At 42.1% G+C, this 23,149-nt stretch overlaps 2 protein-coding genes across 3 annotated transcripts in view; one reads left to right on the forward strand and one right to left on the reverse strand.

The window, feature by feature from the left end:
- Positions 1-17,270, forward strand: LOC110978078 (DNA annealing helicase and endonuclease ZRANB3-like). Of its 2 annotated transcripts, none has more exons than XR_015426117.1 (21): positions 1-498; positions 1,223-1,241; positions 1,992-2,170; positions 2,904-3,135; positions 3,772-3,890; positions 5,004-5,076; positions 5,239-5,310; positions 5,561-5,695; positions 6,655-6,840; positions 7,455-7,526; positions 8,466-8,645; positions 9,209-9,364; positions 9,859-11,505; positions 11,829-11,959; positions 12,193-12,319; positions 13,176-13,326; positions 13,989-14,074; positions 14,349-14,496; positions 14,653-14,759; positions 15,226-15,331; positions 15,741-15,878. XR_015426117.1 is itself a non-coding variant. In XM_022232748.2 (21 exons), the coding sequence occupies exons 1-21, from the start codon at positions 350-352 to the stop codon at positions 15,918-15,920; spliced, it is 4,236 nt and encodes a 1,411-aa protein (XP_022088440.2). In that variant the 5' UTR covers positions 1-349; the 3' UTR covers positions 15,921-17,270. The 2 variants fall into 2 exon arrangements, 1 of the variants encoding a protein (XP_022088440.2); XM_022232748.2 differs by having other exon boundaries at positions 14,349-14,477; positions 15,741-17,270.
- LOC110978077 (ras-related protein Rab-13-like) overlaps positions 17,210-23,149 on the reverse strand; it is a 10,877-nt gene continuing 4,937 nt past the window's right edge. Inside the window, exons 5-7 of the mRNA XM_022232746.2 lie at positions 22,508-22,597; positions 21,294-21,407; positions 17,210-20,745 (exon numbers count right to left, since the gene is read on the reverse strand). Of these exons, the coding sequence (XP_022088438.1) occupies positions 20,656-20,745; positions 21,294-21,407; positions 22,508-22,597 (294 nt within the window). The 3' untranslated portion in view covers positions 17,210-20,655. The remainder of the gene's footprint in view (positions 20,746-21,293; positions 21,408-22,507; positions 22,598-23,149) is intronic.

Raw genomic sequence — 23,149 nt, forward strand, 5'->3', positions numbered from 1 at the left:
TCTTCAAAATGGTGAACGATCGCCGCGGCATGCCGTACTTGCAGTGTGCGGTGCTGCGTCAACAACGTGCATTGTCGTTCTCGCTTTGGGTGAAGGAGTAGCCTATCGTTATACATAACATGTCCTTCCTTCATGTACACAAGATGTGAAACAAACCACTGTTGACACTCGACTCGGAACCATGTCATGTTTCCGACACACTGACAACTGCCTAGTTCAGCGGTACAGCACGTGTAGGCCTAGGGCGGCGCGGCCTGCTCTGTCTGTACGTACACACGCGCCGTAAGTTCAGTCAACCGCAGGCAGGAATGACACATGACATCCATGTTATGAATGACGATGACGTAGAATGAACATGATGAATGAATCAGTGGCCCCGATAAATGACGATCAAAGAACAATGGATGCCCAACTTGATTTCTTACCAAGAAATTTAAGGGACAGTTTGCTGCATTTTCAAAAAGAAGGAATATTGTACGCTCTACAGAGGAAAGGAAGGTCGGTGGTAGGCTACGTACTTCTGCATTTAGACCCACCATGCCCACGCTAAACTTGGGCATTAGAATGTTAGCACTGGACTTAATCTGTCCGTGAAGAAATAGTCCATTAGACAGAACAGTTATATATGGGGTTGGTTGACACGCAATGCTTCCAAAAGCTTCATGGGAGTTCTGTGAAGATTTTAGGGAGCAGGGCGTGACATGTGACCAACCCCATAGTTTCACTTTTAGCACCCTTTTTCTATAAATAAGGAAACAAAGTCTACTTTTTGGCGATGATGTTCTTTTTCGTATCAGAGACATTGTGTTTGTGAAAAAAGGATAAGGCTTTGATTTTTGAGGGAAATTAGGCCTGTGGGGTAAAACGGCAATGTACAGTACTTAAGGCCTACATGTAGGCCTATACGTGATGAAGAGTTGTGAACCAGTAATAATAATTAAAATTAACATCTCCCCAATGCAAAGTACTTCTTGAAAATAAGTACCCACTGCTACACCTGACTCGGACCGGCCAGCCGACCCCGGCATGCTCGGTGGTCGAGTGGTTAAGACATCTGCACTAGTAAGCAAGAGGTCGTGGATTCGAGTCCCACCCGAGTAAGCTTGTGAATTTTTTTGTAAGTTCTTGGACAAGCACTCAGTAGACAGTGTTTTTAATTATATACGTTGGGTAAGGGTGAAACCTGTAATATAAATTCTTATCTTTTCTTTTGTTGTCGCAGATGCCTTTTTGGAGATGAAGTGAGTATAGAATTCCTTTCAGGTAATGTCTCTACCATTCATGAGACAAAAGATAAGTTGATTGATTTCATTTTGAAGGTAAACAATGTTGTGGTAAGCTATGAACAGTTTCTCAAACCAACCATCCTTTGAACTTCAACATCAATTTTGAGGTCTTAGAAGGGAACACCCTAGCTACTCTTGCCTCTTGAATCTGGAAGCCCCGCGAAGCAGTAAATTGAAGCTCAAGAGTGCAGAATGGCAGAATGTGGAGGATTCATCAAGAGGATGAATTCCCTACAAAAAGACCTCCTAGAATGGCCCAAAGACAAGTGTACATGGACCGTTCTACCAAAATGTCACCTTTTGTCCTGTGTGTAACACCATGGTTGCCCGTTACAAGCCATGGTTGCCCGTTACAAGCCACGGTTGCCCATTACAAGCCACTGTTGCCTATCTGGCTGGAGTTTATCGGCAGTTTCCATAGTAAGAAACAACTGAGGATAATGTCTGTTCTCCCTGGATGAAAGTTACTCCTCAGGTATTGCTGATATGCATTTATACTTCAGAGTGGAGAGAGAGAAGCTAGTATGGTAGGGGTGAAGTGGCTTGATCCATAACCGCTGACCAACAGTTGGATTCAAGTCGCTGACCGTATCAGGAGTCATAAACGCTAAGTAGTTGGCCGCTGTCTTCCACTTCTTCTTTAATGAAATAATCGCAATGACTAGTAGCATACTAATATAACCTCTGTGTTGGATTTCTTTTAAGATGGGCCTTGGAAAAACAATTCAAGCTATCAGCGTGGCCTACTACTACAAGGCGGAGTGGCCCTTGCTCATTGTGGTGCCATCCTCCATGCGTTATCCATGGATTGAGGAGTTGGAGCGCTGGTTACCAGACCTCCAGCCCAGAGATATGAACTTGATCATGAGTGGGAGTGATGTTAGGTAAAAGTTGGACACTAAGTTTTTTTTTCTAAACTAAATTTGTATCATAATTTTCTTCATTTACTCTGCAAATACATGTATCAACCACTTGAAAATAGGGCCAGTTTTGTTTAATAAGGATGAACAAATGTCGAAACCTTTTTTTTCAGTCGTTTTTGCTCTCTTTGTTGGTATTGATTGGTATGATATAGTTATCCCCTGTTGAATGCAGTAGGAACTAATGGCAAGAGTTTAGGTGACTCAAACCCAGCAAAATGAGTCTGAAGTCCCTGAGCCACTTTTGAATTACAGTTCCTTAAACAAATCAATAGAAGCTGTCACTTGTTTAACCACAGGATATATCCCGTTCATTGCAACATTAATAGGAGGAGCAGAATATATTTCACTGAAATTCATGTTGAATAATAATTAATTATAAAAGTGCTTTTTGGGCTCTTTTTGGTGGGATTCTTTCACATGCAGCAATTTGTCCCCTTCCCCACCAACAAAATCCAACAAACCTAGCCCACCTTCTCAGGAAATCTGATTAGAAGACAATGATGCTCCCCCAGGTGGTTACCACATGGGGGGGGGACAATTTCCTTTGCTAGAAAAGTTTAGACTTAGTTGTGGGGACCAAACTTTATAACCAATCAGGTCTCTGGTCTCCAACAGATCTATGTTTCAACATGTTTGCTTGTAGCCTTCAACATTATGCATGCACTGTTGAATTTATTGGAACTTTTTTTGACAGGAACATAGCCAGATGCAAGGTTTCCTTGGTCGGGTACGGATTGTTACGCAACGACAGCAAGACCCTGGTGCAAGCACTGACTGACCAGGCTTTCCGCGTGGTGATCGTGGACGAATCCCATTACATGAAGAACAGGAAGGCAGCCCGCACCAAGGTGTTGGTACCCCTCTTGCAGGCAGCCAAGAGGGTCATGCTGCTGACTGGTACCCCAGCTCTAGCCAGACCGGCAGAGGTAGGCTGTGAGGGATCACGGTTCGGGACTTGGTTCACATCCAACGAGTGATGGATGTGACCCCGGTGATGATTGGGTTCACATCCAACTAGTGACAGATGTTACCCTAGTGATGATTTGAACCCAGTCTATGCTGGACTGGGTTCACATCCAACTAGTGAGTTACCTGGCTTGACTGTTACACCTCAAAACAAGGTCTTGGTATTGTCTGCTCTAGATCTCCTTCGGTATCCGATAAGGTGAAGGCTGTAGTGCCTGCAATATTGGTAATTACATGTAGTTTGATGCATTGAAACTTTGGTTTGTGTAAACAAATGACACTGATTACTTATAATAATCGGACGACAAGCTGTAAACTTATTTGAAATTTGGAATATTCATTTCTAAGATTGCCATATCTTTATTACACATCTTTATTGCAAAAATTGTTCCAATCTGTCTTAAAGCTTCTGTTAAGAGCTTTTCCTCATAAACCTGTTTGTTTTCAGCTAAAGTGGAACCTTTTTGTCCTTATGGTTTTCGAGGGCAGCAAAATACAATTGCCGAAGTTGCCAGTCTTTATACTGGAGAGTTTTATTCATTTCAAAGCCAGTCAGTAATTGGATGAATTGTGTTTCTTTTTTATTTCATTTCTAGCTGTTTACACAGATTGATAGCGTGCAGAAGGGGCTTATGGGTAGCTTCTCGCAGTTTGCCAAGCGATACTGCAACGCTCACTGGAGGCAGCTGGGCAGGCAAAGAATGTGGGATACATCGTAAGTTGCTCGTCTCACGTCAGCAAGGAAACGTAAAAGCCTGATGCTGAAATTTGCTTACAAATTTGTAGGAAGCCTCCCTCTTGCCAGTTGGCCTCTGTTTACAAAATAGTAACACCCCGATGGTGATGCTTACCGAAGCCAGGCAGTATAAAGCTTTCCTCACAGTTTGTCGCCAAATGTCACTGTGAATGAAAGGCCAAAGGTTTCATTCCAATTAACATTCACACACCCCTTGTCTATCTTCTGCCCAGAAGTATAAAGCCATGTCTAAAGCAGGCATGGTTGTCTGTAGCTATCCATTCGCCATGGCGTGGCAACGGCAAAATGCCAGCACTGAGCCACCAAGTCCCCACTTCAGATTCAGGCTCATTTGATGCCTTATGACAGACATGAGCGAGGACACCATGTGTGCCACAACCCTCTCACTGCTGAGCCAACTTTGTTGTTCAGCAATTGCATATTTGCACTGCTTTAGAGCATTTTATGTCTGTTATTTTGCTTTGAGGTCATTTGTGAGGATGTGTTCTTTTAGCGCTAGGCAAGCACAGCATCGTCAGAGAAAATAATAAAGCAATAAATTGACTGACATAAAGAAAACAGAGGAACTCCTGGACCTGGATGTTGAATGCAGAACATGAACTACATGTAAACTGTTTTATCTGTCAGTGGTTGATCAGTGTATTGTGTGCTGCCTCAGAGCTTGTACTAACAGAATAAATACGTGCTTGGTTGGGTTTTGGTGAGAGACATCATGAGCGTCTATTTCCTGGAGCAGGGATTAATCAAACATTAAAGACTGGCCAAGCACATATTTATTCCCATTCCTAAATACCTTTTGTGTCAGAAAGTCAAAACAAGTTCAAATGTCGTATATTTCCAACAGTTTGGTTCAACAGTGCTGTTTCGTTTTCTTCAAATAACCCTGTATCCATGTCAGGGTATGCCCCTCTCACAGTTGTTATCTCCTTATATGGAGATTGGGGCACATGTGACTGTCTGAGGTGGCGCACAGCCTGCTGGTGCTTTATCAACTGTTTAAGACCGGCCATGTGAAGGCTCTGACCAATAGGAATTGCTAAGCTCTCTATGTCTGTTGTTGATTTGCTTTAGAGGTGCTTCAAATCTGGATGAGTTACACAAACAGTTGGTGAAATCAGTCATGATACGCAGAGAGAAAAAACAGGTCAGTTCACTGAGTAATGAGCCACACAGGTGTTTAAGAACCATGAGACAAACTGTTTACTTTTCTCATTCCTTTTAGGTTCCATCCTGCTTGTTTAATAATTCATGTATGTGCATAAATCACAGGATAAATGTTTGTGGGTTTTTTGGTCAATTTATAAAGGTATTGACTCAGCTTCCACCCAAAAGAAGACAGAAGGTTCCCTTTGAGTTAGCAGACTCTGACGAGAAAAAGGTGAGTGGAGCACTTGTAGAATTTCATTCCAAATCTGACTGTCAGCTGCTTGTCTGAAAGACTGGACTTTCAACTTTTTTAAAGGAGAAACTGAGGATGAAATCCCATCCAAAGCTGTGAGCAGTTGTACAACTGATTGATAAGAGGCTTAACATGGCTTCATTGTTGATCATGGCTTCATTTGTTGTTATTATTATCAATGGCCTATTATTTCTACCCAAGTTGTTATTATTTGAAATGCTTTGATCAGGAACTTGAAAAATGCTGGGCTGAACTGGACAAAGTCATCAATCCTGCATCAGATCCTATGGAAGAAATTCACAACACAGGCTTTGAAGTCAAGAAACTAGCCACACAGATGTACACCCTCACAGGGAAAGCTAAGGTGAAGTCCCTTTAGTCGGCTGTTGATTAGGAAGCATTTGGAAAGCTTGTAGCTCCTGGTTCTTTTCAGGATGGTTTGTTCAAAACCTGTTAGGTTCTAGAAGCAAAAAATGTACTGTTGTCAGCTGGACCGTGCTGTTCCCAATATCGCACGTTCCCGGTGCTTTCCAGAGTCATTTTCTGCGAGTAGTCTGGGCCTTTCTCAAAAATTCTACGTGCTTGACCTTGGAACACCTGTCCTGTTTCACTTTCTAAACAAGCTGCTTCAATTGGGAGCAGCTTTGTATTGCGTAATGGTCCCCGGCAGGAATGTCAGTACTCACAGTCACTAAATTAGGGCTGTTTTCCAATACTCAACTTCGTCTCCGTCTCAGGCTTCGTATAGGAAACCAATCCTCGATTGTGGGCCTGAAGCGTTTAACTGAAATTGAAGTACTGTAACGTTTGACTCTTTTGCATCTTACTTGATGTTTTGTGGCACTATCAGACTTACTATTGCACTTACAACCTCAAAGTCAGGAAGTGAAAAAACAGTTGAAGCCTGAGACGGAGCCCAAGTCGAGTATTGGAAAACGGCCTATAGGAGTAACAAGCCATATTTGCACAAAAATACACCTAAACTTAATTGAGCTATGTGAAAGGAAAAGAAGACAGCAGATATTGAGACTTTTCGTTCACATGACATTTGGAACTACTTATTGATGAGATAGCAGTATTCATTATTATATTGCTCTATCAACCTCTGTAGCGGGTTCTAAGTTGGGTTCTCATTGTATGCGTGGCACTATGACAGATGTCCTGTCAATATTTATACTTTTAATACTCATTTCTTTTCAAAGCCAGTTCTAAATTTAGATTAACCAATGGTCCTCTTCTCCAAGCCAGAACTTTCTAAATTTAGATTAATTTCAAGGTGCTACTGAAGACCTCATATTGATTTCTTCTCCAAACCTTGTGCAGATAGGAGCTGTATGTGAGTATGTGAAGATGCTTCTAGAGAACCAGGGTCTGAAGTTCCTGGTTTTCGCTCATCACAAGGAGGTCTTGACAGCCTTGGCCCAGACGGTAGCAGCGTATGCCAAGGAGCACAAGATGCCTCTCAAGTATATCAGGATCGATGGAGATGTACCAAGCAGTGAAAGAATGGTAACATTTATGAAGGGGAAAGTATTTTGTCAGGTCACTCAGCTGACGGAACTTGCTTTAGGTGACTGCTGCCAACTTCAAGGACAAAATTTATGGGTACCTCAATTTTCAAACTTAGAAATAAAAACTGGGAGAAACGACCCTCACATTTACAAGCTTCTCCCATTGTGGTACATGACAATCTTCACCTAGCATCAATATAGCTTTCTGATTTTCCACTTGGATGGTTTGACATGGATGTTTGACCTCCTCTCTGCACTGGTGTGGACTGTTGTCAGTTATTGAACCAGGTGCCCAAAGAGTAGAGGGTGCTGTGGGGCCACTGTACTTGTGTGTATTGCACAAAGTAGGCAGATAAAATTTTCACCTGAATGTGCACAAACTCTCGACATCTTCATAGCACTAGGTGCCCAGTAGTAGTAGCAATGAGGTAACAAGTGTTTTCCATTTAGGTCACAGATTGAAAGGGTTCTCGCATAGAACCCTGGAAGGGTTTTACTGATGAAAGAGACCAAGGATGCGGTCAAGCTTAGCCTCATTTTGCATCTGAAATATCCTGCCTTTTAAGCAACTTGTGCTAGAAGAACTGGAATATTTGTTGTGTTTCACTTCAGCAACTGGTACATCAGTTCCAGAATGACAGTAACACCAGAGTGGCTTTACTGAGTATCTTGGCTGCTGGAACTGTGAGTATAAGTCAGCCTCAAACCAAACCCCTCTCCCTGGGGAAAGTGAAGGTGCACCTTTGCTCGCCCTGGTTCTGTAAAGTCAAGCTCAATGACCCTGACCAGCACACGCACATTTTTTTTTTTTCACTATCAATCACAGAGGACAGGGCACTCTCCCACCAACTAAGCACGGGCACTCGCCACAGAGGACAGAAATGAAAGGAGTGGCCATTAAGGACAGGGAAACTTTATGCTTCCTTTGTGTACCTCTGCTCAGTGTTAAAATAAAATATGTACACAAAACGCATAGACCACAGTGTTTTCCATTTTCCATTGTCAGCATACCACTCTTGTTTTTTGGGGCATACAATACCGAAAGTAACTGGACCTGAAAAGAACCATTTAAAAAAAAGAATTCAATCATGTTCGTGGGGCCTGTCTGTGTTGTATTGTACATGTAGCATACATACAGTAAATGGCCTCATTTATATTCCTAATCACATGGAATTTTGTGAGATGATCGTTGACTGAGGGGGGCCTGCCTTCCCCTTCTCTGCCTCCACAGGCTCCTGTCTCAGACTTTGGACTAGAAAAAATGAAGACCTCTGTACTTGCTGAAACGGGTACCAAGCCCATTGTGTGCCCCCACCCGGAAAATAACGATTCCTAAGTTTACAGTGTAAATGGGAACCAGGAGGCTGGTTTAAGGTTGCTGATGGTCACTGGACGCTGAAGCCTTTTGGGGCAGTTCATGGTCGTTTGTCTGACGTTTCGGCAAAATATGCATATACGTACTGAATTCAATTGTTAGGTGTTACAATGACGTGTGCACTGGCCCAATCAAGAAGAGTAAGGTCAGTGACCATGTCAAACTTCACTCATTTGAACTTAGTAGCCATGTCAAGTATGCAACCGACCATTGTGTCGTTTGAGATGATGCTTGTGATTGTTGTCCAGGGCTTGACGTTGACTGCAGCCAGCCAAGTTGTGTTTGCCGAGCTGCACTGGACGCCGGGAATCTTGGAGCAATGCGAGGACCGAGCCCACCGCATTGGCCAACAGAATGCCATCCATGTCCACTATCTGGTTGCCAGGGGCACCATCGATGAATGGCTGTGGTCTGCCCTGTCGAGGAAGGTGTGTCGTCATTACTTCTGATTTTGGGAACCATTGGGGTTGGCATCCACATCTTCGTCTCATGTCAGTCTTTGTTTTCGGGTTTTACATGTATGAAGGCCATTAAAGCTCGATACATTTTCTGCCGCAGAAACATCAAATTGTTTCAAGTGAATCAAGGGATTGGAATATTTTCATTTGGTTCCAGCAGTGAATACTTGAAACTGATTGCAGAGCTGAAGTTAACCATGAAAACACAGCTGAGATTCAGAAATTAATTGTCATGACATGTCCATGTCAGACATGCATATTCTATTATATCAGGGTTCCTGCAATAAATGCTCTTCAATAGACTAGCACAGGTATTTACCACTGAGGACAGAATTGAGTAAAAGATTGACCACTAAAATCCCTCTCCGTGCTTGCCCTCTGTGGTAAAGTAAAATGTGTACGTATGCGACCATTGGTACATTGTCCTATGGGAGACCTACCTTTGTGGGAAAAATAGCTCTTGGTCACGCGTACAGGTGTGGAGACCATGGAAGATCTCAGTTACTGTTGCAGATTTGTCCATGGCATTGCAGGTGAACGTGTTGAGCAACACCCTGAATGGCCGGGTCCAGCATCTGAGGATGGAGGAGAAGGGCGGGGACGAGGTGGCATTCCTCAAACATGCTGCGGCTTGGCTGCCAAGCAACCGAGACTTGCAAGACGACGAAAGTTTTTATTTCGCCAGCAAGGTCGGTTGTTATGTTTTTATAGTCATCACAGTCATGCTGTGGGACTGGTTCTTGCATTGAAGGCATTGACCTTGGCAATGCAAAAGATTCTACCAGGATCAAACTTACCGTTTGTGCATTTCGAGTCACAAGTCAGTAAGATGTTTGCAGCTTGTTATTTATATGCTGATAATCTGTAATTATCCTCCAATAATCTGTAATTATCCTCCAATAATCTGTAATTATCTGCAGATAATCTGTCATCATGATGCAGATGATTTTGATGATTTAATGACATTTGATTCTTGTCATATTTTCAGCCATTGTACAAGTTCAAAGTGCTTATATTTTTTTCCATTTTTGGAAGAAACAAGAATGGAATGATTTTGGGCTGATTGTGGTAATGTTTGACCAATCTGTTTGATGTTTATGCTGTCAGCTTCTGAAAAATGGAAAGGAAAGCAGTTACGGAGTGGCTCAAGATGTTTGTGAAATCTTTCATTTAATGTTTGCAGAAAACAAGTCATGACATCCGCACATTTTTCACGCCCGGCCATACCGAGAGCACGAAGAAGAGGAAACGTGACCACCTGTCATCGAGCAGACCGGCAGAAACGCCACCGAACCCGCACAGAGTAGAGAGCATCTCCATCGATGAGGATGATGATGACTTCCGAGGGATCAAGAAACACAGGCCATCCAGTGACCTGAGTCCCAAGGAACTGTTTGCTGCAGATGCTCAACTCAGCAATAAGACTTTCTGCATGATGCCAGGCCCTGGGAAATTTGAGAAATCAACCACCGTTGACAAATCCACTGCTACTGGTAAAGATTCAGGCCTTGCACATTTTGTTGACGACCTGCCGGAGATGAGAAGCAATAAGAAACGTCGGGGAAACCAAAGAGGTAAGACTGAACTCGCAATCGTAGAGTTTGAAAAGAATAGGCTTTCTGACAGCGATACTGAGATGGATGACCAGACCACATCCTCTCGGAACAGCAACCAGTCAAGTAGGGAGCAGTGTATGCCCAGTTCTTTCGAGGACAAGGAAAAGCAGAACACCGTGAAGGAGCTTGACGCAAATGACAGCTGGAGTTGCTGCGCGTGCACCTTTGAGAATCATGCTGACTTGCCTTTCTGTGAAATTTGCAGCACACCCAGGAAGACCACAAGATGTCGATCTTCAAAACATGCAAGAAGAAATCTCTGCACGGAAAGGGCCAGTGGACAGTGTGGCAGTATAAAAAAAGAAAGAGCATCCCAGTCCAAAAACTATTCACCAACAACTCTTAGACACACTACATCAGATATGTTAAACCAAGAAAGCAGTTCCATAAGACTGACAGACCTGGATAAAAGTGCTGTATGTAACAGTGTAACGAAGTCCCCCGGCTTGGTAGAAAATACTTCACATGCACTGGACGGGAACACTGACAGTGACAACTCTGTGAGCTCTGATTCTGAGGCTACAGTATTTTATGACTTTCATAGGGAGCCCCATTGCATCTCATCTGACACTAGAGGTGAACAGTCATCTAAAAAGGAGAGTACAGTCAAATGTTTCAAACCAAAGGAAGAGGCAGTTGGTGACTGCAATCTTGCGGAAGAATTAAAATCATCCAGCAGTGACACTGCTGTTGGGTCAAAATCAGGCACAACCAGGGAGAACTGGACCTGTGATGATCGTTATTGCAGACACATCAACTCTGCCTATGATGATCAGTGTGAGGTGTGTTACAAGACCAGACCCGCATCAAAACCGTCAAGAAAAGATGTTTGCGTGGATACTGAATCGAGTGCGGCGGAGGAGAACTGGACGTGTGACGATCCTTTTTGTGGGTACCTCAACTCTGCCTCTGATGATCAGTGCGAGGCCTGCTGGAGCCCCAGACCAAAGGAACTCTCCGACGCACGCTCTGTGAGTAACACCCAGCTGCCGGGTTTCATCAGAGCTTCTCAGATGAATCTGGTGCAGTCACCCGGGAACAAAGACGATGCGTCAGTGCCAGAACCTGAGCAGGGCTGGCCTTACAATAACCGAGATGAAGGGGACACGGGTACCGACTCCAGTCAGACCGAACCAGAGGAGGAACCTGTCCTGTATGATTCTTTCCTCTACTGCCCCAGCAAACATACCGACAGAATCTATCTGTATGATCAGGTTGGTGAAACGGTGCACTGTGTGTATGTACATTGAATGCCCAGATGACAGCTATGCATGTTACTGTACTAGTGCATTGATGTGCAGTTCATATTGTGTTCATCAATTGTCAACTGACTTGGGTATTTGAATCATGCATATAATCTATATTCATCTATTCACTAAGAATGGTTTTGGATGTATGAAAAATGCATGTCATGCATATTCATTGGGTGTATGAATAATGCATGTATCTATTTTCATCTCTACACCAATCACATGGCTTCACTGTAAATGGTATGTAAATGATCCTCTCTCCTCCTTTGCCTTATTCACATGGCCAGGATGGGAATGCCCTCAACTGTAGCTTCCAAGCCATTGATCTCCAACACCGAGATCTGGACGCACTGCCAAAGATCCTTCACAGTCAGCACAACATGCACATATCGCTGCGCTTCCTCAAAGAGTGGAATAGGTAGATGCAGACTCTTTCCCAGAGCTTTTCAAACCATTTTCAACCACTGTCTGTTTACTGATCGCTAGCGCTCAAGATTCAAGATCCCAAAGCTAACTTTGCTAAGGCTGTCACATTCAGTGATTCCAATGATTCCAATGATTCAATGACTTTGGTGTGCCCACTTGCACATATTGTTTGGATGGAAACGGCAAAATACACTTGATTTGATTGGAATTCATTTTGGTGTACAGTTTGAATGATGTTAAGCGGAAACAGCTGAGAAAGATGGGTGAGTTGTTTGACCGTCCGTTGGCAGCATTGGAAGCATTAAAGCAAGGACAACATTACCAGCCCTGCACCAAGAGATTCATCACCAAAGTGAGTTGGGAATCCTGTACCAAGTCATGGTTTTCCCTCTTCCCAGAAAAGTCCTTTAGTTCTGCTGTGGCTCTGTCAGTGACTAAGACGGCCAGATCCCTCTGAACGAGCGTGTTTCCCTAGTTTTTCTAAGCATTTGAAGGAACATGCTCAGTTCTGTATATTGAGATGGGATGCAGTTTGTTGTTGCAGTGTAAACAAACACATTTTGTCGTTGACAACAACGGGTCCAGCTGAGTAATCTGTCAGTAGGAATTTGAACGACGTGCACCTTGCTCCGGCATAGTTAAAGAAGAGCATGTCAAGTACCTCTTTGTCCAGTATGATGTGACTTGTATGCACAGAACCTGAAGCTGTTTGACACAACCATATAAAACACTATTGATGATTGGCTGTATGCGCCACTTAATCACTCACGGATGGTGTTATTCCACATTTTTTAAAAATTTTTAGCCAAAGATACTGACATTTTCTAATGACGAGGCACCACAACCACTGTCCCTTACAAAATGTGACTTTGCGCAACGTTTCTGACCTCATTGTCACTTTGTTGAAGCACCAAGACACTGTGGCTGAGTGACGTTTGCAACAAGTAATGCCCAGCGGTAGCCCGGGCCTGCTAGAGGGCTCTGCACGTGCTTAACCTTCACGGACTTTAACGTTTGTGTTGAAACATCCCCCATGTTTGGACACAGGAAATCTCAGCATGTTTAACCCTAACTCCCTAGCCCTAGGGACCATTGAAATCTTGCATAACCATGTTGGGTTCAGCATGGTTAGGGTTAATGTCATCCAATGTCTAGTGGTTAAACAGCTACTCAGTATGTATGCCTATTGGCATGGTTGGCTGTTCCAGGTTGACTTGGCAGAAGCAGCTAGGCAGAAGGCCCAGTCGCTTGGTGGAAGCTTGAGAGTGATATCCAGACCAGCCACTAAGACAGCCAAGAGAAGAGCCCACAACCGACATGGCGATCAGAGCTTGGCAGATGGTGAGAAGTCCCACCAAGGTAACCAGTCTATGATGAAACTACCAACTGGTTTGAAACACTTCCACCGATTCATATGAAATATTGACTCCAACTTTTATGGACTCTTAACCTTCACACATGACGATCACTGACCTTAATTACCACCAGATAGGCATGGGCAATACACCCAATGTGTCTGTATTTCATAGAGCCAAAATTTTCCCCTGCACTGGCACAGGTGTATCATGCATCCTATCAGCTCTGTTCATTTTCATCCCCAGTCTCCTATCTGGGTTTAAAACAACCAGTTTAAACCTTCTCAATCAGACTTTAATTCTCCTGTTAGAGGATTGTCACTTGGTTTATTATTTGGCTTCAATTGTGACTTGAGGTCCAAATTTGCAGTGGTTCAGAATTGGAAAATATTCCATAAAATTTCCATTGTTTTTCTAAAATGTGCTTAAAACACATTGGTACTGCACGTAAAGGAAGAAGAACGAATAAAATGAATAATTACATGTAAATAAAAAAGAAAAATCAAACTGCTTTCAGGGCTGGTGTTTACCCACTAACAGCTGACCAACGCGCAAAGGTTTGACCATCCTCTGACTGAAAATTGCAGGGATTGTTTTTCCATGAGAACATAGTAAACAAAAACTTCAGCTGGTTTAATCTTTCTCTCATCTTTCCTTTTCGTGAAGGTCTGAAGTCTTCAGTTGAGCAGGAAAAACGTAGTTGGTGGTCAGACGACAACGGAGCATCTGTGAAGAGGGGAACTTACATTCAGGTTTAAATTCCCAATTATTTTTCAAAAATTCATCGCATCAGAAAGCTCCAAGACAAATCGTCCTCAGATTTCATTGAGATACTTGAAAACAAGTGCAAGGCTTAAAAGTCTGTGGATTTATATTTTGGAACCATGAATTGAACTTTAAACCAAAAAACATCATTGAAACGTTCCCATGTACATGTGATGTGTTATTTTTCACTCAAAGTTAGATTTTCCTCGTATATGGCAGTCTCATTTAAATGAGGTCTTTCCCATGACTGCATTGGTTCAGGCCATCGATGGTGAAGGACGCCCTCTCTGCGTATTTTGCGGCAAGGTGACAGCACCCAGCACCACAGCGCATCAGGGTGCAGCATGGGACATGCGATATTGCTCGGAAAAGTGTAAAGATGAGCACAGCGTGAGTCGTGTCTGTACATGTATGCTGATCATTACACTAGACAAAGGAATTATGATAAATGAATAAGTAAATGGTCTCATTGGTCCCGTAAGGCCCAGAATGTATGAACTTCTTGACCTGGAGAGTGAATGATTTTCATTTCCTTCTTTTTGTGATGCCTGATTTTTTTTTGAAGCTTCGCTGGAAGAACACCAAATATGTACGGCAGCAGTTGCTGGAAGCAGAGCATGGTATCTGCCAGATATGTGGATTGGAAGCCCAACAACTTTGCAATATTATCAAGTGAGTCATGATTCAACTGTCATGTTGACGAGTTGTGTTTCAGTCCTTTGTTTGTCCATCTGTTCCCTTCCTTTGGTTGGTTGTTGCATTTGGTTATTTACTAGTGTCTGTTTTCACAGTAGAGGCTGGTTCATGCCTTGAGTGAATGCAAATATCAGATGCGTTGTCACAGAGGTTATTTTACACTGTGATTTTGCGAGTTTTGTGGCAAAACTTGTGACATCAAATTCAGTTTAGCAGTTGACCGACCTTTTTTGCTCATTGAAGGAAAAAGGAGGATGTTGGGGCAAGCCCCCAAATAAGGCTTTAATGATTAGAGTGTGGCCCCACCTTGATGTATGATTTAATTTGATCTTTTCCCAATAACAGACTTACACTGTCAGTGTATGCAGTGCCACACTGCTGTCTGCTGCATTCATCTCAAGTGTGAGAACAGATCACTGATCTTGTGCATTTGTTTTTACAGAGACGCAGCCAAGGGTGAACGGAAGGAGTTGCTGCAGGGTAGCCCTCTGAGTAAGCTGTCAAAGCAAAGGTTGAACGACATCATACGCAATCCGTCTTCCGGCCAGGTAGAGATGCATTGTTCCCAGAGTCTAACCCAGTTTTATTTCCATCCGTATTCAATAAATGTTCCATGTGGCCTTACGGTATTTCTATGAGTGTTTAGACAGCATCAACCCAACTATAAGAAATTTTCCATCATATCAAGTTTTTTCTCAGACATTGGGATTTGCATTCACTGTAACGTAATGGTTGAGCCCAGCATTCTCACTGTTTTCTAACAACTTGAAGGAAAAAAAAGACCCGGGTGGGATTTGAACCCATGACCTTCTGCTTGCATGTGCTCATACTCACTGTAACTGTGGAGCTTTCTGGAAAAGCAAACAGCATTTTATTTCATATTTTATTTATGAAGAACGAGTTGGAGTATGAAAGTTTACATCAACAGATGTTCAATGATTGTGTGTCACTTTTCAGTTTTGGCATGCAGATCACATCGTTGCCGTGCACCAAGGCGGTGGGCTGTGCTCATTAGATAACTACCGCACACTTTGCGTCCTGTGTCACAATGAGGTCACTGCCGAACAGAATACAAAACGAAGGAACCGTGACCGGGCTGCAGGCATCCCGGACATTCGCTCCTTTTTTAATCCTTGAAACCCCCCCTCCACCAAAAAAATAGAAACCTGATTTTTATGAAATTTTGTAAAGGTTCCTTGAGGATTTAGTGCTTTGATTCACATAGCTTACATACTATGATGTATTGCAATATAAAACAAGGTTTGGAATGTCATGAAATGCTGCACGTGGATGTTCTCTGATCCGCCTTTCATATCCCTATTCTCCGCCCCCAATTCCAATCCCACCCTAACCCCCCCTTCCACCCACACACTGTACCATTCCCACACTGAATCATTTGAGATTTTTGTGTTTAACGATTTGTTATCTTGAGTCGTTTTTACACAAGTGTTTTGATCAGGAACTGTATTGTCACAGCATTTTTTAAGTGTTTAAGGTTCCATGCCCTACGTGCCTGCCTAGATCTTCTTCTACTGTTATCTTTGAAATTACTGGCTGTACATTAAGGCCAATTCTTTTATGTCACCGTCTTCGATTTACCATTCTTGTACTTTTGGCACACTTTTTTTTGTATTTCAAAGTGTTATGTCAAACTCACAACTGTTTCCAAAGTTCAAAGTATCGTTACCCTTAAAGTCATAAGAATTCTACAAACCTTTCAGTTACATGGATTTTTGTCTTAGTTATCTTCCTGAACACTCTGATCTGGCCAAGTACAGAGTCGGTGATACACAGTGACTTGAAAGTGTAGGGAGGGGATGATTACATTGGTAATCCCTCCCCCCCCAAAAAAAGTGGGGGGATATATTCCCCTCCCCCCAGATCTCTATCCATGACCCCTCCTGTAACTGGCTCCCCTCCATTCAGGAGATAAATGGGTGCCTGTAGGACTGAGAGGGACTTTGGTTAATGAACCTGATAGCACCTGAAATAGTTGTATACTCCCCAGGGAGTTGAAGTGGTTTATAGGAGGTGTTCCTGGTTCCAGTGATGAGCAGGGATATGTTGTCAGGTGTATCAAGAATCTGACAAGTACTGGAATGCTCTAAAATATCATATTGATTATTGATCGGTACTTGTGCACTGCGCTTTTTCTGTGTGGGTGGTCTATGGTTTTACATGAGTGAAAACAGAAGGGTCCGAATACTGGACACCGGATGTTTCACTATGAACGATTGACAATTTGGTCTCAAAATACTCTTTCTAAATTTCATGTAGTAATTGGAATTGATATTGTTTTTTGTCCTGATGTCCTGATTTGTTGCCATATTGAGTGTTTAGTATTCTGAAAATTAGTAAGGATATGGTTTTTAGCATGAAAAATATTTTAGTGTAATTATTTCATGTAAAACTGACAGAACCAGCACTTCTGAGGGATCCAAAACATTTTATTTTCATGAATAAAAATGAAAGAAATCAACAAATAAATATCTCCATACAATGAGTTTGTCAGTACTTGGAATGGAAGGGATAACCCCTAAATTGTTCTGCCAATTGCACAGTTTAATTGGTACACAATGCAGGTTTGACAAGCATTCTAAACTTACGTCTTTCTAATGTTCGATTGACATTTTTTATCTTCTCAACCACAGAACTGCTTTTTATGGTACATACAACCACAGCCAAAGTGCAAACCACAATAAGATAAGAAAGGTGTGCTCTGAGAAAGTCCCTACATGGCGGGTAAACTCTTTCTTGCCCAGTCATTTTCTGCTCTTGGAGAATTACCGTGCTGAAGACATAACACAGAAGTCTATGGTTGCGGCTGCAGCCATTGCCCATAGAGCTGTAGGTAAAAGCCAAAGCCAAGTCATTTCGGACATGGGCTAAGGAGTGCTGTGGCACTGATCCGTACTACCGTATATTAACTCATGCAACAGTTGCAGGAAATGACTGAACAGTACATTGGCAATGCAAAATGTATCGGGGTAACAGCATAAATGAACGCCATGTCGGGTGAAATAAATGTCAAATGACGCAAACTATGGCTCTGTCTGATTTGCACGGTTGCGGCTACACATAACACAGGAGCCTGTGAGAAACGATTGAGCCACTGTCGGTGGCTTCAATGGGAACATCTATTATACCTGGCTGCAACCAGTTAATTAAGAGGCAGCCTACACATATGAAGCAAGATCTAAAACGGAGAGAACCCCCTGCTTTGTGTTGGTCATTGTTCACTGGAATCTGAGGAATTCTTTTCAGACATCTAGGGGAATGTGTTAGATAACAATAGTCTAGAGTGTGTATAGGGATTGGACATGTTGGGGGGTACCCCTCGGTCTCATTTCTTAAAGTTGAATAATGGGCAATCTAGGAACATCTTACAAACTGATTTCTCAAACATCGGCAACAATACAGATACATTTCCCACAAACTTTCTATAATTAAGTCGGTAGCATAATTTATAAGTATAACTTTCTGAGTAATCACAAAGGAATAAATAAAATACACATTTATAGATTAAATGAACATGTACTTTGGTTTGTGAATAGTACTATCTGGATAACAAAGACATATGATACATCTATGTTAATCATACAGAGTGAAAATTAAAAGGAAACCAATCCTCTTCTTACACATTCTTACACAATGCTAGCCTAAGGTTTTCCTTCATCTGCTAACTTTGCCCCCCCTCAATTTTAATTGGTGATTTGTTTTAAACCCAAATGCAGAACAATGTCACGGGTAGAACACTCACTGACCTACATGTAAATACTAAACACCGCAGACTTGATTGTCTATCTGTTGTGCTTTGGCTTTTATTTGTTGAAGATATACGATTCTGAAGATTTGCATCGGATCAGAGGTCTATCCAATCTGACAGCTAAAACCAATCCAAATCAGCCAGTTCTGGTTCAGTCCTGTCTGATTTTCATGTCTCAACCTGAATTCAATGCTTAACCAGTAAACAATGTTGAATCCGATCTCAACCTACTTACATAAGAACCCAAACATCCATTCACGGTCAACTAGTGCATTATGTTGACTAGCTGTTTCAAATATAGAGGCTGTTTGAGATTGCTTTGATCAGCTTGTGCCCCGATGCAATAGTTCACAGTGAAGATGCAATAGTTCACGGTGAAGATGCAATAGTTCACAGTGAAGATGCAATAGTTCACTTCCAACCCAGTTATGGAGAAATGACAACATAATTCAAAATCAGTCAGTGAAGTTATCATCACAGGCTGGTGTTGGCAATGAGAGACAGTCTTTTTCTCATGGAAAAGAGGTCACGTTTTGCCAAACCATGTTTTGATATGAATTGATTCATATTTCAGATACATCAATATTCACTGATCACCAGATCAGTGAATATTGCCCCCTAGATGTTATATTTATCTTCTTAATAATGAGAGTAAATTAAAACTCTCCACGCATACATTCAGGAGAAAAATCACACCTCACGAAGGATTAAAACTGTTTGATGCACGTACAGTTACGTGGAAGTGGCAAGAAAGACTTGAAAGGAAAATTAAACTTTTGCATAAAAGCTTCTAGTTTGGAAAAAAGTGTTGGTACAGGTTTTTAAACAGTATTTGGCAATCTTTACATTTCTTAGACCAGTGCCTTTAAAATTCTTTGTAAAACATTTCCATTGAAAGATACCACTGGTCTGAGTATTATTATGGGTAATTTTTTGGTTTTAATATTGCACCATGGGAATAAATTAAAAGCATTACCTACCTTGGCAAGTACTCCTACGTACTAAGTCTTAGAATCTGGAAGTGCAGGATATAAACGCTAGAAAAATCATTGAGAAAGAAGCACCCCAACGCATGTGTGAAATGTGGACTAATTCCATCAAATGAGCACTATAAAATTTGATCAAAACTATAATTGTTTGACCATTTAGTGTTGTCTTTCAATTATAACAGTCATACATACTTGTAGTCATATTTCCATTCACTTTCCCCTGCAACAATCATAGTTCTGATTGGCACTGTGACCAGTCAAAATTCAATCAACCGACAAAGGCAGGCGACTGCTAGGCACAGGCTGGCTCATCCATCGTCAACAGTCAAAGAACAGTTTGTAAAACTAAAGGACATCCTCAGGTGCTTTGACTACTGCATTCACTTCTCCCATGTCTAAGCTTTTCAAACCGTTGGTTTGACTCCTGAGAGAAATTTGATGGGCTACCCAGCAGCACAGCCACTTGGAGATCAGGAGCACATTCCACCTGAAAATATCCAGCGTGCTCTGTCCACCTCCTCACAACCAACATGTACATGTATAACCCATCTGCAAAAATCCTCAATCTGCCATTTACATGTTCAAAAAGGCCATCCCCCAAAGACAAAGTGCCTCTTCCTCCCCTCACTACGGTACATCCCTGCCCCTAGCTTGATCCCCCATGACCACTTTAGAATGGCCTCATACATGTACAGCCAATAGCTTGAAAGAACTGAGTCTATCCTCACATGTAGCCCGTCTGAATTAAATTGAAGGGCACGCTACATACAAATACAAGAAACAACAGTTGTACAAAGCACACGGAACTCAACAGAGCCTACATAACTGTCTAACTAAGAGTTCACAAAGCAAATAATCAGAATATTTACATCCGGTGATAAAATATAACACTTTTTTGTTTGGGTAAATCAAGTTTTTACAAGACATCGAGGAAACCCCAGGAAGAAATACTTTACCAAACATTTGAGGTAGACAGGAGCTGCATGCACAAGAAAGACAACGCCCCCCCAAAAAAAATAATAATCCGCAAGTTGAACAAGTTTGAGCATTGTCTTCACACCTTACATGTACATCAGCAGTGCAGAACAAGTAGAATCAGGATGCTGACTGAAGCCACTCAGCAACCACACCATTTTGCTTCCTTCTTCTTGAATTTCTCCAGCCGGTTGCCATGGATGACTTTGTCGGTGCTCTGAAGACGATGTAGCTGTATAAGGAAAAGAAGATTCTTATGTCAAACAGTCACATGTACATTTATTTTAAAACACACCAATGTTGATCACTTCGACGTCCAAGTGGTTTAGGCCCAAAACAGATCAATTCAGCACCTGTACTGTGCATCCAACAATTTCATCCTGAGCAAAGGGAACGACTAGCTCAGAAAATCATATAATCAAGCTTACAAAGTTCAGAACAAGATCAGAGCTCATCCTAGGTATCTCCTCCATCAACGGTGGGCAGTTTGCACAAAACAAAAGCCAGCTTGTACGTAGCACAACAGTAAGCATGAGCGCAAACTGCAACGTTGGATCAAATGATTCACGTTGCGGATTCACAAAAGCTGAACATATTCAACTCAAGAATATTTAACGACAAATGTTTTAATGCTGCCAAATTTGCATTTCTTAAATCTGCAATCACATGAAGTATGAGCCAGTCCTGAAACACAATACACAGCACAGTGCTTTCAACATAACTTGACGGGCGACAACCTGGGCTAGAGGAAAACCCAACTTTTTAAAGGCATTTACTCACCCTATGTTGTTGCTTAGTGAGCATTTGCTTGACTAATGCCATGAATGCGGGCTCCACATTGACAGACATTTTGGCGCTGGTCTCATAAAACAGGAGATCAAAGGCACTGGCGAGCTGTGGCAAACATTTACAGAAGAGAAGTGTTAAATTCAGACAGTTGGCTGGAACATGATTGCAAAGCTGGGAGTTTATTTCCCTCCCCACTTTGTGACCAGGAGAAAGGGGAAAGGTCATGATAGCATTATCCTTATTATATGGTGGTCAGAAATGTGGAAATGTCCACTCTAAGGTTATTCCGATATTTTTTGGAAACAGAAAACAAAATGGTACAAAACTTTAAAAAGTACCAGAAGGTAAAATAAACCCCAACCCTCCTCAATCCTTCACCTGTTGGAGGACTGAGGAGTGTTAGGGTTAAGGTGTGTATAAAGTTAAAACACAATACAGTCATTTGCAAAAATTTAGGACAATTCATGCAAAATGCATTAACCTGAAAAAAACCAAACTAAAACCAATCAATCTAGGCAGCTTACGTTTATTTTCAATGTGTAATCTTAGTATCCTGGTTAAACAGCTACATGTATTTGATGACATTTCCATGATTTGAAGTTCTAACAGTCTAATATTTAGCGTGCCCTCCTTTATTTCTGATTACTTACATTGGCTTTTTGTTCCCCATGCTGCCTCACAGACAAAATGTCATACAAGACCTGCCTTTGCAAACAATTCCATTCAAATGGTACACTGTATATATAGCACTACACTGATGTTATGCACCACTGTAAAACATGTTAAGTAATTCAGTGAGACAATGTAATGCAGGCCCAGTGACAGAGATACCAATAAAATTCCAGACATGTCTGAAACTTTTGCAAATGACTTACCATATATACATGTACATGTATGTACAACGTGCATCAGATGTGCATGATGGATCATGAAATGTGCTCCCTAAATGTGCTCCCCTGGCTTTTAATTTCCAGGGCCAGGCACATCTCTCATCTCCCCCCACTGACGAGGGCAGGCTATTCATAATTGGGCATGTTATCTTCAAGGAATGCCAACCCTGTGTCTTAACCCATTGTCTCGTGTATCTACGTTATGATCACAACATGTGTATGATTTTTAAGTCCAATAATGTCCTACACCTTCTGGCAACTGCCGTGTTCTGAGTTTTATTGTGCAGTGTCAGCGTAACGTTCTTAAGCTCTTACATTGATGGCCCTCATGGTGGACACTTTTCTCCTGGCTTCGTCGTCGCATTTGTTTCCGACTAACACTTTGCAGACATCTGGGGAGGCGTTCTGTGTCAGAAAAATTTTTCACAATTAGTAAGGGCCAGAGGGCAACCACAAGTTGACTTTTTCTAAATTGGCCTCACAACTTTGATTTACCGAAAGAGGGGCTCCACACTTAAGATCATCATCCCAGCCGACCTCGATTTGGAACCTGCACTTCAATCACCTGGAACTTCCCTTATGGGTGACACGGGGAAAGTTCCATCGAGGACCACAAGTTAACTAGTGGTTGGTTCGTGACATACATGTACCTAGTGCATGTGCAGTGAAGTTGAGGTGCGAATGACCCTAGTCAACCGTTGTCAGGTTGCTAGGCTGAAGAGGAGAAAAGGTGGCCGCAGGACAGGCAAAACAGCAAAAATAAAAGTGAAAGTGGTCGTTTTTTAGTGACATATTGTTTTCCCAGCATTTTTCTTAAACCAGGTTTTTTCTTACTGTGCTATTTAAAAATGTTTGTGGCAACCAATGATGCGTCCAACCTGGATGGGCTGGTCGTGAATAGTTAACTAGAATAGTCAAACCATCATTGACTAGCGGGCGTTTGATCAGAATTAGTCA

The sequence above is a fragment of the Acanthaster planci genome, linkage group LG08, assembly GCF_054643075.1.
Source record: "Acanthaster planci isolate LZ-2023a linkage group LG08, COTS_SCS, whole genome shotgun sequence".
Taxonomy (NCBI): Eukaryota; Metazoa; Echinodermata; class Asteroidea; order Valvatida; family Acanthasteridae; genus Acanthaster; species Acanthaster planci.